General features: G+C 37.9%; 1 protein-coding gene across 1 annotated transcript in view; it reads left to right on the forward strand.

Annotated features, from left to right (window-relative positions):
- The window catches only part of Tmprss11a (transmembrane serine protease 11A), a 38,288-nt gene that overhangs the window by 18,840 nt on the left and 3,694 nt on the right, over positions 1-15,754 (forward strand). Inside the window, exons 6-8 of the mRNA XM_029556494.1 lie at positions 6,157-6,328; positions 10,100-10,359; positions 13,665-13,807. Of these exons, the coding sequence (XP_029412354.1) occupies positions 6,157-6,328; positions 10,100-10,359; positions 13,665-13,807 (575 nt within the window). The remainder of the gene's footprint in view (positions 1-6,156; positions 6,329-10,099; positions 10,360-13,664; positions 13,808-15,754) is intronic.

Below are 15,754 nucleotides of genomic sequence, written 5' to 3' on the forward strand. Positions count from 1 at the left end.
TCCTTCTCATTCCAAGTAACAGTTAAAATTCATATAAAACAGTCTAAAAATGTGACATTTCAAGTTTTTATTATTCTCTGATGAAAGTGTCTGGCATTAGTCAAGTGTTTTTCTGGGAAGTTACTGATTGGCACTCATCTTTAAGTAAAGAAAAACCTTTACCATAAACAGTGGGTTAATCCAACCTAGCCACTGTCTCCATGACTAAGTGAAAAATTAAGCAATAGCTTATTTCTGGGTGGGACCTTATGAAAACACAAACTCATTCATTGCCTTTAAAAAATATAGTTTCTATGCAGGATGATGCTATGATTTTTTTAGCTTTCTTCCTATGAGCACTTGAAAAATAATAAACTATCTTTGGAGTCACTAAAGCCATCAGGTAAATAATGCTTTGAAAAGTACTAGGAATCCTGATATAACTGCAGTAACCAGGGAACTGGAAGGGAACCAGGGAGGTAAAGGGAAAGAAGGAATCCAAGAGAGAAGAATAGAAAGAGACAGGTGTTACTAAGGGAGAACTGTGTAAAATGGGGTAATTAAATGGGAGGGAGAGAAGGAGGACTATACAAAGAACTATGTGAATAAGGGGGAAGAAAGGTCTTAATAGAGGTGGGACAATATCAGACAGAAATTATCGAGGGAGAGATGGGGAAAATGGAGACACTTTAAATGGAGAGGGAGGATTAGACAGAGAGAGAGATATAAATAGTACCTAGCTAGTATAAAAACCAAAGGGAATTGTATTAGTTCAAAACCTACTGAAAATTACACATATAATATCTCTACATGAGTCTCTGAGTATAGCTGAAGACTGCATAATAAGAAACAACACAAGACAGGAGAAACCTTTTTTGAGTTGTTGGCCAGGGTGGTCCAAGAGACTCCCAAAATTACACAGGCTATTTCCACAATTCTGCCACCCAGAACTTGATGGTAAGACCCTTTTGTTGAAGACAGGACATACTTTGGGCACAGGATTTGGAGCAATGGAGCTAGAACTGACCTGGAAGTTACCTCCCCTGAAGGCTAGCTCTCATAGCTTAGGAGAGCATGCAAGCTGCTAAGAGAGAACATCAATCAATGGTTCAACGCCAGCTTCAAGGCCTAAAAAACACATCAATGACCAGTACAGCAAACAATATTGGTACAGTAGTGGTACTTTTATCTTGTGGGTAATCAACAGCTACCTAACTGGACTTAAAGCCCACTCAATGGAAGGAAGCTCATGTCTGGTAGTATAAACCTAGCCAAATACACATAGCTGGAGATGTCATAGACCTTAGAGAAGACTCCAAGACTGTCACGTCCTTAGAAAAATGTAATTTCTTACTATGCAAAATATGGATGCTTAGATTTATAGACAAGTATCCCAGTCACCACTCTTCAAGAAATTTCTTTTTCAACAGGCAGAAATAATTACAGAATTCCACAACTAATCACAAACAGAGATTATCTGTGAATTGCCCCAGACTAAGTGGCACATCAAGGATGCAACCTCTACACCTAAGGCTCACAGAACATAGAACAAGGGATGAAGAGAACACTAATACATCTTTCAAGTCTCATCAGTGAAGCTCCCTCATGCAGCAGAGGGCTAGGTACATAAAAGGTTACATATGGCCAAAATGCAGAGACTAAGAGCCTGCAGAGTGTGGGTCCTTGGACAAGACTCCTATTTTAAAATCCACACACCCAGGGCTCAGGGACCATTGGGGAGGGGAGACAAAGATTGTAAGAGCCAGGGAGGAGGCGCATGACCACACAGACATAGTCCTACAGGCGCCTAGGACTCTTCTTATACAAAACTATATCAAGGGTGTTAGCATACAAGAGACCCATGCAAAGTTAGGTAGACAAAATCCCAGCACAGAACTGTGGAAATGAACAGCAGGTCCCAATCTTAGTCTAAGAATTATTGGCAGCTGATTACTCCTGGGTGATAAAGAGCTGATCTCCTTAAAGGGATAGACTCTAGAAAGGCTGACTAGACCCCAGTGAACTTGCACTGAGGGATGTCAGGGAACACTAACTTTATATGATAGGCCTCAACACAAATGACAGAATGTATGAACTCCAGTGGGAGGGTGCTCTGGGAGGGTGCCAAAGGAGAAATAGTGTCACCAATGGACTACCTATGTAAACCCTCTGGTTCCTGTTATTCTTGGTTGACTCCCACTGACTTTGTGCCAGAAGACATCTCTGATTGATTTAACTAATGGGTTAAAGACTGTTCTCCAGAGAATGTCTCTGCTCTCTTCCCTTATCCCCCAGCTCTGGAACAAAATTTCCTGTCTTTATCTCGTTTGTTCTTCTGAAGAAAAGTGGCTATTTGCTATTTTCCATTTTTTCTTCGAGAAAAAGATGCTCTTTGTGTCCTGATAGTAACTACAGAATTAATTATTCTTTGGGAAAAGAACTAATAAGCTGAATCTCAAAACTTTTTAATCAATAACTTTTCTTTAAATTTATAGAACTTAGACTATCCAGTGACATAGGATACCAGCAATCTGTGCATCAGAAAAGCAAACGCCAAATTTGTAGCTATCCTGGTACCTGCTTACCTGACATGCACCCACACATAAACCTGGTGCTTGCACATTCTTGTTTCACAAGAGGAAGATGGTATTTGTTGGAGATAGCCTTCATCTTCTTTGCTTTACTATATTCCCCCAATAAATATTCTTTCCTTTCCTAACAACTTGTCCTTGAGTCACTGGTGTTTTGAGTAGCAAGCAGGGCACATTGGCTCAGGATTACACATTAGAACTCTTCAGTTAAAAGATCATCAATTCAGTATCAGTGAAATGTAAGTTATCCATTTCCAGGAGTGACCCCAATTAAGCACCATAGCATCACTGTTGTAATTGAAAAATTAAAATTTACTTTTCTTCTGCTTTGATTTTTTTTGCCACATAGCCTTGGCTCTGCTTCTACTTCCTGAGTGTTGGGATTACAGGTATGCACCACCATGCCTGGCTCTGAAATAGAAATTTTTAAATAAAACTTTTAAGGAGAATGTTACACTTAGAAGTAAACTGTCAATGCCTAGCTGTAGAATATTTTCAATTTCTATAAAATCTTTTTCCTTCAAAATACAGCAATGAAAACAAATATTTTCACTTTAATTCGGTGACCTACTACATTTCTGAGTTCGAATAATCTAGTTAATATTTGGTGTTTTATGTACTACACAGATATTGTGATGGGAAGTGGAGCACATAGCCCCTGCACTGAGCTGTTTTACCATAGTCCTGGCCTTGGAAGTATAAAGAAGTTGATTTTAGCTTTACTTTGACAACATTCAAAACAAATGCACCATTTGCAGTTATTTATCAAATATAGGATTGTGATAAAATATAGATGAATCTTAAGCTGAAAGATTGTTCCTAGTGTAGTTTTCTAAGTTTTCATAGACCCCAAATTAACGTTTCTTGAAAGTAATGTTTTTGCCTATAAGATCTGCCTTAACAGGGGCTGGGGAGATGGCTCAGTCAGTAAAGTGCTTGCTATCCAAAGTGATGATCTGAGTTCAGATCTCCAGCAACCAGGTAAAAAGCTGGTTGTGTGGTAGAAGGTGCCTGAAGTCTTAGCAGTGGGGAGATGGAGACAGGAAGACCCCTGGCATTCACCTGCCAGTCCAGTGTAGCCAAATCAGTGAGTTCCAATGTGAGCAAGAAACCCAAAGGATTAAGGTAGGAACTGACAAAGGCAGACATCTAACATTGATCTCTCCCCTCCGTGTGTGTGTGTGTGTGTATGTGTGTGCGCACACACACACACACACACACACACACACACACACATACATACCTTTGCCTTAAAGATAATTCTGTGCCTTGTAGTCTATGGGCTTTCCTAAGTGCTAGTAAACACCGTGCATTTGGGAATCCTGAAACCTTCATGGCTCTAGTTCATTCTACTGTTGGTGAATCATGAATTCTTTCACATTTCCAAAGTATATACACTTGTGCAGTTTTGGAAGCAATGGTCTCTAGGTGCTACATCATGTTTTCTATTTTCTTGTCTAGTCTCAAAATATTTCTCTGATGTTAAGAAAAACAAACATTATGATTGTAAGTTTACAGGTAAGAAAGTGCACACAAAGGTAAAGGACAATTTCTTGTGTCCTGCAGTAACACAAGGAAGTTAGAACTGGGTAACTCTCAAATTTGGTTTTCTAATAGAACATCCTCTTTTTACATGTAGTATAGTCATTAAAATAAATGAAACTCATAAACTGAGCCCAAAGATACAAAAAGGCCCGGCAACCAGGGACCATTTCATGTTTAATTCCTGGTGCAAGCTTTTATGTTTCCAGCAAATGAACTCATTATTGGAAATTACATACAACCTATCACATAATTTATGAGAATGGACATTATTTCACAACCTCAGCTTGTAACAAAGAAAGCAGATTACACATTTGACAGGTTCTTTCCTTCAAGTTGGGAGAGGTTCACAGCTTTATTCCCTGAGTAGCTTGACTTTGTGTCTGCTAATCCATTACCTCAGATGAGGCTTCTTCTTAAAGAGTCAGCTAGACGCTGACCAGAGCAGGGCCTCCTGCTTCATTTCTAACATAAATCACTTGCTCCGACTTTCTTAAATCTGGTAACCACTGGAATTTATGGGAGAAATCTGTAGTTGTCTACTGGAAGAGAAAGCACCTTAGTATACAAGGGTGAGCGGGTTTCCGGCTAGCTGGACTCTTTGGAGTCTCATCTAATAAAAGGATAAATTTACAAAAAAAACCACAGAGTTTCAAATTTTGTTTGAACATAGAACCTCTTTTTAGTAATGTTCATGAGGAAATTAGAAATCTGAATTTGAATTTTTGCTTCTTTTCATTATTAGATTCTGTAACCTTTTTTGCCAGATTTTAATACCCCTGTGATAGCATTTCCATATTTATTAGAATACAGAAATTCAATCAAATACTGCATTTAAAGTGCATGGAGAAGGGCCCTGTTAAAGATGGTTTCTCTTTAATCAGGGGACATGATGCTGGCATAATTAGCTAAAGATGAACTGAAAAGAGAAAAATAGAACAATATTTAAGTGCTCCAGTGACTTATTTTTCCAATTAATTAAAAAAAGATGTCCCCAGGTAAATGAAAACTTCATCGTTTCTTATAAATGAAAAATTTCTACTTGGCTGGAATACAGACAGGGGACATTTGTGTGGGAAAGAGATGTGATTAATAGTCATCAATGACCCGAATCACCTGAAAACATTTTATCTGTATTTCGAGGGGAAGGAGGTATCACTACAGGGTTTACACATATCAGAAAGGTCACCCAGTTTCCTGTGCAGAGAACAGATTGTGGAAGAATAAGACTGAAGCAGAGAAATGATGGGGAGGGGGGTTGCTGTAGTTCTTCTGATGAGGAAAGTCGCTGTCCAAAGGAGAATGATCACAAAGTGATGGAGATTTCTGAAACAGCCATGTTTGGAGTATAATTAATTCCAGTAAAATAAAATTTTTTGTATTTATTCATTGGAACAAGGGTTGAACTTACTACATTTTCTTTTTGAACACTGTGCTCTTAATAGTTTTTCTGTCTTAGCAGCAACCCTAAGTGGCAAAGCAGCCTATGGGGCGATAAGGTACATGTTTATTCCTGTCAGCGGTGAATATAATGTTTATAAGGAAACATGGAAACCTCCATCCTGAAGAGTGAGTGACTAGTGGTGATGTATTAATCCATGCATCACCCTAGAATGCAGTCACTCTAGAAAGGCAGACAGGAGAGGTGTTTCCATCAAGCAGGTCATTGCTTATCTCTCCAGAGGGCGTTGTTCTGAAGAGGACTTCGCAATAACAACACAACAGTGTTGATTAGGTTCAACTGGGAAACAGTAACCTTGGTGGGAGCTCCCAGAATAACCAAATGATTGGCAATTGCAAGTCCATGGGGCTGGTATTGGCAGTCTTTTATAGTTTAACAAAGCTTCAGTAGACAACATGTATCCACACTCACAAATACATAAAGTGAAGCGTCAATGAATCGGGAGATGCAGGCCATGGGTAGTGATGTGGCACTATACGATTATACAGGGGCGGATGAGAGCTCTGCATTGCAGTATTCTGCTAGGTCCTGTGTATCAAAAAGTAGACAGACATTTCTTATCAATGACTTCATCTCTTTCAGGTTGTGGCAAACGAGCTGTCCCATTTATTGCCAACAGAATAGTGTTTGGAAACCTTGCAGCCAAGGGTGCCTGGCCTTGGCAAGTTTCCCTTCAGCGCAGCAACATCCATCTCTGTGGGGCCACCTTGATTGGTAGCACATGGGTCGTCACTGCAGCACACTGTTTTAGAACGTAAGTTATTGGCCTTAAGTCAGTCCCCATTTCTGCTGAAAACCCCTGTGCATTCCTATATTCTGGTTAGCAATAAATGTCTCAAATATTACTGAAATAAAGTAAGAAAATCTTTAGGGTCCTTTTCTGAAATAATGTTCTACTTGCATATAAAGTTTTGTGGAAATAAAGTTAGTACAAAACATTATCCCAGAATTCATTAACCAAGTCTTCAGTTTTCAATGAAGAAACTACAAGCTATAATAAAGCAGAAGTCATTAGAACACACTGCGTTTACTAGGCAAACTAGTCTTTTGTCAAACAATGTTCTCCACTTAACATTAGTGTCAGGTTCTGCAAAACACCAGTCCTTGTCATGAAAACAAAATCTTCAATGAAGGGAGGAAGTGCAGAATGCTGATGATGGAGAACTGCTGCAGTTAAACATATAACACTGGCACAGGTCTCCAAAGTTCTCTTGTGATTTGCATTACATCTTTAAAAAATCAGGGCCAGAATGTATAGAGTGTTGGACTCTTTGCTGTTCAGTTCTTACCTGGGATGATAATTTCTGTGCTGGGTGACATACTTCAAAAGAACTTGAAAAAATGACTCTGAGGCAAAGAAAAGGGATAGAATAACCATTTGCCTTGTCAGTCCAAGTGTGGTTCACAGAACAGCAGGCACACATCACTAAGGAATCTGTTTGAAATGAAGAAAGCTAAATTTATCCCAGAACATTAGACTCAGGAACTGTATTTTGATAAGAGTCCCTAATCACTTGTGTGCACACTGAAATTTGAGGAACATCGTCCTAATCATCCTAGGTGATAAAATTCTATTCTGACAAACCTCAAATACAGAAAATAGAGTTGTATTAATAAACCTGAAGTACTGTCATGTTTTTAGAAGAGAATTAGGGAATCAAGAAAGAACTTGCCAGCCGACAAAGCTGTCAAAGATGAAAGGGATTCCAAGATGAAGAAAGGGATTCTGAGCAGAGCATGTCTCCAGTTGCAGAAGAGCTCAAGTACAGACAATAACTAGTTGACAGTGTTTTGATATCAACAGCTAGACAGTTATTAAGCTCCATGGTGCTACAGGTCTTTGGTTAAGTGCTTAAGATTTACTTTATATTATTCTTACAATCTTCTACATAAGCCTTGCTGTTAGATCTTTATACATTGAGAGGTTTAAGACAAGTTAGGAAACTTGCCCACAGTTCAGTTAGGAGATGGTGGAGTTAAGAGGCAATGTGTATCTCCTAGTGCCAGAACACATCTTTCAGGTACTGGATTGGCGAGAGGACCAACCTGCACTTTCTGACCTTTCCTATCCTGAGATTATTTCATATTATTTCAATCTACTTTTGAGTTGACACTTAAGAGAATTCATTACACAATTGCTTATTCTTAAAATAATAACAAAATTCCACTGTTCTTTTTTAAGGGATAGCTTCTAAATCAAGTGTCACTACTTTGATTCTTTGCAATTAACTTTGGAATCTAAACTCCTGTCTATGTTTATCATCATTAATTTTTATTTATGGATTTAGACGCAGAAAGCTTATTTTTAATATTGTCCTAGGAATCTTTCATGTCATGTATTTTTTCAAAAGGTTTTCCATCTGCAACTGGAAAAAAAATGCATGATGTATTATATAGTATCAGACCTTTGCTGAAAATTCCAGGATGGGCATTCTCTCTTAAGTAAATCTGAGTCAAAGTCTGACTTTTACATTTCTAAGCCCCCGAAACTTGATGCTTATTGAATTCATCATGTAAAGTTGAGGGAATCTTTGCACAGTAAAACTTACAAAGTACTGATTTATAAAAGAAAAGTCAATATAAGTATGTTATATAAACAATTATGTTCAAAAACTAGTTTTTATTCAACTCATCTCATCAGAGTATTTCTTATATCAAAATGTTTGGAAACAAAATTTTAAATTACAATAATCCCAACACAGTTAACAGTTGCAAAATTGGATTTACTCTTATTGATATTGTAATATTCTCTTTCTAGGACTAAGTTAACTATTATAAAATAATTGATTTAGAAATGATATCTATATAGATAATATCTTTTTCTGTTTATCTTTCATGAATTAGTTAATTAGTTAAAGAGCATCAATTTTGCTTAATAGGTACATTTTTGTAGAAGACACTATCCTATGGAGACTGAGGCAGGCATGTGATAAAAGGCAAACTAATTCATCCAGGCTTTATTTTCCTTCTTATAAAACAAAGGCCTTGCTTGGTGATCTTTCATAATTACCAAATGATCTTCGTAATTCCTGCATGTACTATGATCTACCACTTTCTCAAGCTTTCAAGCTCAAGGTCAGCCACACTTGCTGGTCTCTCAGAGGACTACTGTCTTTTGACAGGTTTCATCACATCAGCCCTTGACCAACAATCTAGTCTCCAGAAAGGACTGGAATGAATTTTAGAAAATGTAAATGAGACTGCATAACTCCCAGTTAAAAACATCCAGTAGATTCCAACATCACTAAAATAAAGCCTAAGCACTTTATTACATCCCATAAAACACTTTGTCCCTGCCTACCTCTCCAGCATCATCCTTCACCACTCTTCCCTGGTATCCTAAATTGAATCCCACCTGACACAAAGCCTTCAGATATTTACCTAGAAACACAACTTCCTGATTGTCTCATAGCTGACCATTAACCATGGTTGCAGCCTAAATGTGTTGGTTTAAAAAAAGAAAGAAAGAAAGAAAGAAAATCTTTCCCAGCATTGGCATAAGGAAGTGGAACTTTTGGCAACTGGTGACTGCTGGAAGGAGGAAAAACAGTGTCTTACAGGGTTGGGACTCTTGGTAGACCCAATGAATGGATCCGCACTGATGGACATTAGGGGACACAAATCATATTCTACAGGCTATCATGTTATTTCATATAAGGGAACAATGGGGGAGGTAGGGAGAGGGGGGTGGATCTAAATGCCATCAAACTACATTATATGAAAATGAAAACCACAAAAAATTCAATAAGAAGTACAAAAAACCTGATTGCTGCTAGATGAGGAAGAGCTGATCTTCCTAAAACAGAGAACTCTAAATAGGCTGACTAGACTCAGCAGATGGACTAGCACTGGGGAATGGCTGGGGGTGCTGATAACACAGTGACAGTAACAGGGATGACAGAGTATATGGGCTCCAGTGGGGACAGGGGAGGTTATGGGAGGTAACATTCAGGATGCGGGTATAAAGATGAATAAGATTGTTTGGGATGTTCTATATGAAATACACAAAAAAATCAATAAATAAAAAAATGAGTTATAAAAAAAGCCTTCCATAACCCTACCCATACTCTATGCATTATCCTATTTTATTTTGTCAATAATCTTTTATCACTGAGATTGTTTATTAACATTTAAAACATTTAAATTTATTTTGATATTTTCCTTCCCTCAAATATAATACTTCTATGAGCTAAAAATTTAAGTTTTGTTCACATCTTTGTCCCCTGCACTTCAATAACATTAAGAATACAGCAAATAAGTATTTGCTATGGGAATAAATTAATAACATTGTATGTGCCTTACAGTTCTAAAGTTCAGTAATTTAATATTAAATTTCAGCTCTAATATGCTGTATATATACCTATTACTATACTTAAAAATAGACAAATGTAAATAGCCAAAGGAAGCTATAATTTCAACCATGTGTTTCCAGGGTGATATTTTCCCTTGTATTACTCTAAGTGCAACTAATAGAGTTAATGTATTCTGTGAAATTCACATAGCTATTGATTTCTAACTTTTCCAGTAATTCAAACCCACGTCAATGGACCCTTACTTTTGGAACAACAATAAACCCTCCCTTAATGAAAAGAAATGTCAGAAGAATTATCATCCATGAGCGGTATCGCCCCCCAGCAAGAGATCATGACATTGCTGTTGTGCAGTTCTCTCCCAAAGTCACCTTTTCAGATGACATTCGCTGGATTTGTTTGCCAGAAGCCTCTGCATCCTTCCGACCAAATTCAACAGTCTACATTACAGGATTTGGAGCACTTTACTATGGAGGTTGGTACCTCAAAACAACTAACATTAAGCCCTGTTTAGCAAAGTGATTAGATCTCCTGTCAGTCATTTCCACAAAGCTTGTTTAGGTTCGTTAGAACTCTTGTTTTGCAAGTGACAGAAATTCAACTCAAATCAGCCAAAACAGAAACAGACCAAATTTGGCCCTTGTAAGTTAAAAGTCAGTAAGTGAAAAAATCTGGTTTAGAGCTGGGTAGAATCAAGGTTATAAAACACCGCTGAACACTGAATCTCCAAATCTAGGCATTTCCTAGTCCTGATTTCTCCAGGTTAACTTCATGGCGGGCGGGGGGGGGGGGGGGGGGGGGGGCCAGACTATAGCACCACACGGTGGCCAAGGTGACCCACAGCAAGTCCAGGGATACTGAGATTGACTGATCAATCTTAATACTCATGACTATGCAGCAAATTTTGCTTTAATACTGCAGAAATTAATTTAAAGGTGATTATGAACAAAATACATTATGAATAGCAGTAAGGTTTGACATTTGCAGAACAATCTTCCCTAAATCAGCAGGCTACCCATTAACTATGAGAACCCATGACTCACTTTATAAGAAAGGCCGTTTCCAGATCTGTAAACACGAGTAAATATGAAAGAATGGAGACCATACAAAGTATGCTCTGTGACCCTATAGACTCAGACAAGAAACTGGTAACGAGATAACAGGAAATCAAATGCTTAGAAATTAAAGAAACAGTCATCAATAAAAGAGTCTCAGACAAAATCTTAAAAGTACCTAGAACTGAATTAAAACTGAGTGCTGTAAGCAGAATTCAGCTATGCTTACATAAAAAAGAAGAAAAGTCTCAAATCTATAAACTGAGCTGCTATTCTAAGAAATTAATAACGATGAGAAAATAAGTATAAAACAAGCAGAAGGAAAGAGATAATAGAGAGGAGAAATGCATTAAACTGAAAATGGGAAAACAGAGGAAAAATTAATAAATAAAAACTAAATTCTTAAAAATGTAAAATAAATACATTTTTTGAGACACAGTCTCACTATGTAGCCCCAGCTGGCCTAGAACTTACTATGTAGACCACCTTAGGCTGGCCTCAATCTCAGAGGTTCTCTGCCTCCTGAGTGCTGGGATTAAAGGCTGTACCACCACATCTGGCTTTAAAAGAAATACATTTTAAAGAAATGTCATTAAGTGTCCATCAAATAACTGAAAAACAGCTCAGGAATATTCAGAATTCTGGAGCATGCTTTTCATTATTTTATTACATTTTACCAACTAATTTTCTACAAAAGTCATGAATTTACACTATCACTAAAAAGTATCAATGGTCACATTCACTTCACTGTTCCCAGAACTGGATACAATTTTTAAAAATTTTTTTATTTATTTTTATTTAATGTGTGTGGGTGTATTGCTTTCATGTAGGTAGGTGTACCCATGTCATGCAATGCCTGAGGAGATCAGAAGAGGGCGTCAGATCCCCTGGGGTGCTGGGAATCAAACCTAGGTCCTCTGCCAGTGCTCTTAACCACTAAGCCATCTCTCCAGCCCCCTGGATATTCAAAGGGAAGAATAATTTGAAAACTTTTTAAAAATCTGCATCTATTACACTTTGTTTTCTAAGCACATTTAAAATTTTATTTACAAATGTATTTCCAGAAATGAATCTTGAAATGGTTTTCTAGATTCTTAAATGTTGTCCATATCCATTTTCCATTATCATGTAACAAATTACAGGCAACTTATTAACTCAAAACAGCCCAGATTTATTGCCTCACTGTTTTTTCCTGGGTGAGAAGTTCAGACATGGTTTAGCTGGATCCTTTTCTCTGAATTACAAACTGAAGTCTGGGGTGGAGTCTCATCTGTGGCTCTGGATTCTCTTCTCAGCTGGCTGCTTGTTGACAAAATTCGGTTTCTTGCAGCTGTAGAGTTGATGAGGCAGCTTGCTTTCTCAACACCATTAAGAAAACGTGTCCAAATCAGAGAAGTTCTAAACATTACTTGATTTAATCAGTCCTACTTTGGATAATCTCCTTTTTGATTAACTCAAAGTCAATCTGATTAAATTTTTTATTACATGTGCAAAATTCCCTCCACTTTGCCATATAACATAAAACTAATTGTGAAAATGATGTCCATTACATTGAACGAGTCCCGTCCATACTTGGAGGAAGAGAAATAATACCACAAGAATCTTGGGCTAATCCTAGAGTTCTGCCAGCCAAAGTACCATGGTTTACCATTCAGTGATTGATATAAGAATTTCAGAATGCAGGGCTGGAGAGATGGTTCAGAGGTTAAGAACATTGGCTGCTCTTGCAAAGGACCCAGGTTCAATTCCCAGCACCCACATGACACCTAACAACCCTCTGTTCCAGGAGATCTGATGCCCTCTTCTGCCCTCCATTGGCATTGCAAAACATGAGTGCACTTACATACACACAGGCAATACACTCATACACATAAAATAAAAATAATAAATAAAAATATATTTTAAAAAAGAATTTCAGAATGCTTGAACTCTTTTTGGTTTTCTTCTGCATCTACCTGTTATAAGGCTCCAATTTATAATCTGAAGCCCCAAATTCATATGAGATGAAATCATTGTCATTTAATGTCATTACATATGTGAAAGCTCTTTATAATAATGTGAAGGACTGAATAAATGCACATAAATTAAGAGGTATTTTTTCAAACCAAGAAACAATACTAACTATGCATGCAAAGTTTCTGGGAACAACCTGGAATTCATAAATACAGAAGTCATAAAAAGTAGAACGCCTTCTTTAAAAATAAAAATTCATTATTTTAAAAATAAAGGTACAAAGATTTTTCAGAAAAGAAACCAAATGATCTTGTAGAAATATTTACTAAATTTGATAAGACAGAGCAGGAGAGATTGCTCGATGGTTAAGAGCACTGGCTGCTCTTGCAGAGGACTTGGGTTTGGTTCCCAGCACCTATATGGCAACTAAAAACCATCCAAAACTCCATCCAATTCCAGGGAATCTGAAACCATATTTTGACCTCTGTAAGCACTGCATACACGGGTGTACTTACATAGATGGCAGCCCAAACACTCAGACACTTAAAAACAAAAATAACTAAATCCCCCAAAAAGCCTTTAATAAGATATGCCAAGCATCATTAAATGTGTCAGGTTTAATTCAATTGTTTTCTCTAGTAGTACTGCTATACCACATAGTTCTGTATTGACAATTATAGAATGAAGAGGATTAGAAAAGAACCTGCCTACTCATTTCACTCTAGCTAAGGATGCTTCTTGTGAAATTTGAAACTGCTTTTTTTTCCTTAAGGAGAATCTCAAAATGAGCTCCGAGAAGCCAGGGTGCAGATCATAAGCAACAGCATCTGCAAGCAACAATATGTGTATGGGAATGAAATAAAACGTGGGATGTTCTGTGCTGGCTATCTGGAAGGAACTTACGATGCTTGCAGGGTAGGTTGCTGAGGAAAATAACCCAAAGGACACCAACTCAAAACCTTTTTACCAATCCCAGGAAATTCTCTCTCTCTCTCTCTCTCTCTCTCTCTCTCTCTCTCTCTCTCTCCTCACTGTGTATAATTAGGGTTGCTAGTATGAGCTTTGATGGGGATATTTGCTGGAACAATAGGCAACTTGTCAGTGCCTACACCACTGAAGAAACTTGAATTCCAAGGCTTGAACTCACGGAGATCCCAGCACATGGGAGGCAGAAGCAGACGGATCTCTGGGAGTTCAAGGTCAACCTGGCCTACGTAGTTCTGGGTCAGCTGGGGCTACAGAGAGACCTTGTCTCAAAAAGACCTAATAAGTAGAAAGCAATTGAGGAAGACACCTCTCATGACCTCTAACCTCTACATGCACCTGCATGTGTGCACGCACACACATGCCACATAAATACAGAAAAACATACCATTCAATCATCATACAAATAATTTCACAGATAAAAGGCAACAAATGTTGCATATTGTAACATTCTTTTTTAAGTATTTTTTATTATTTTTATTTTATGTGTATGTGTGTATTGCCTGCATGTAGGTAAGTACAGCCATGTCGTGCAATGCCCTTGGAGGTCAGAAGAGGCTGTCAGATCCCCTGGGACTGGAGTTACACACATGTGGGTGCTAGGATTCGAACTCAAGTCTTCTGCAAGAACAACCAGTGTTCTTAACTGCTTAGCCATCTCTCCAGCCCCCTGTAACATTCTTTGTTAACATTCTTTGATGTTACATTTGTGTGTGTGGTGTGGTGTGCGTGTATGCATGTGTGTTTGAATACACCTGTGTAGAGGCCTGAAGTTAATGTTGGGTGTCTTTTTTGATCTTTCTGCACTTTAATTATTGAGGCTGATGCTCTGCATTTCTTTTTCTCTTTCTCTTTCTCTTTTTTGAGACAGCTCCTCACTGTGTAACCCTGGTTGGCCTGGAACTCACTATGTAGACCAGGTTGACCTTGCACTCACAGAGATCTGCTCACCTCTACCTTCCTGAGTTCTGGCATTAAAGACCTGTGCCACCTCCTTCAGCCCTGTCTATGCTCTTTATAGTAGTAAAAAAAAAGTACAGATATATCATCATTTCCAAAATGTAGAGTTCAAAGCTCATACCTACTTTTATTATGAAGCAACAAGAAATATACAAAAAAATTCTTTGATATGAAGCAAACTAATCAACCAAATTAAAATGTCTTAATAACCAGAGACTCACCAGATATTTGTCTTTTTATCCCATGGACTTACAGTCTATAGAGGAAACAACCTTGTAAAATGAACTGTGATGATGGGCTTAGATATGGAATGGAGAGAAAGTAGCTTTCCTTGAAGGGAACGTTTTTTGAGTAAGTACCAGAAAAAATATTTCAGTAAGTCCTGAAGACTTCCACAATTACAGACTAAGAAAATAATCATATAAGAGAAGTAAACATTATAAAGATGTATAATTAGAATTCCCAATCAAGAGAACCCCAAACAATCTATTGTTTCTAAGCACAAGGAACATGACAGGTGAGAGATCTAATTAATGGTGTAAAGTCTGCTTAGGCCAGACTGCCAATATCCTACAGTTTTTCACAGTACCTCCCCTGGTCCTCTAAAACCTAGCTGGCATGCATATTTTCTTTCCATATGCAATCAGGGTTTCAGAAGCAAAGGAATAACAAAAGAAAGTTCTAGCCCCAGAAAAATGGAGACATGGGGGAAGTGGTTCAAGTACTTCAGTACAGTGATTGTAGGTGTGACACAGGATGAGGACTTCGAAGTATCTGATACAGCAAGCGCCGAAGCAACATCAGCTGACCTCCTCATACACAACAAATATTTATGTAGACCCCAACAAATCTCTTCCTTTATATAGAAGAGAGAGAGAGAGAGAAAGAGAGAGAGAGAGGGAGAGAGAGAGAGAGAGA

This window comes from Nannospalax galili, unplaced genomic scaffold (assembly GCF_000622305.1).
Source record: "Nannospalax galili isolate Female #2095 unplaced genomic scaffold, S.galili_v1.0 scaffold547, whole genome shotgun sequence".
NCBI lineage: Eukaryota > Metazoa > Chordata > Mammalia > Rodentia > Spalacidae > Nannospalax > Nannospalax galili.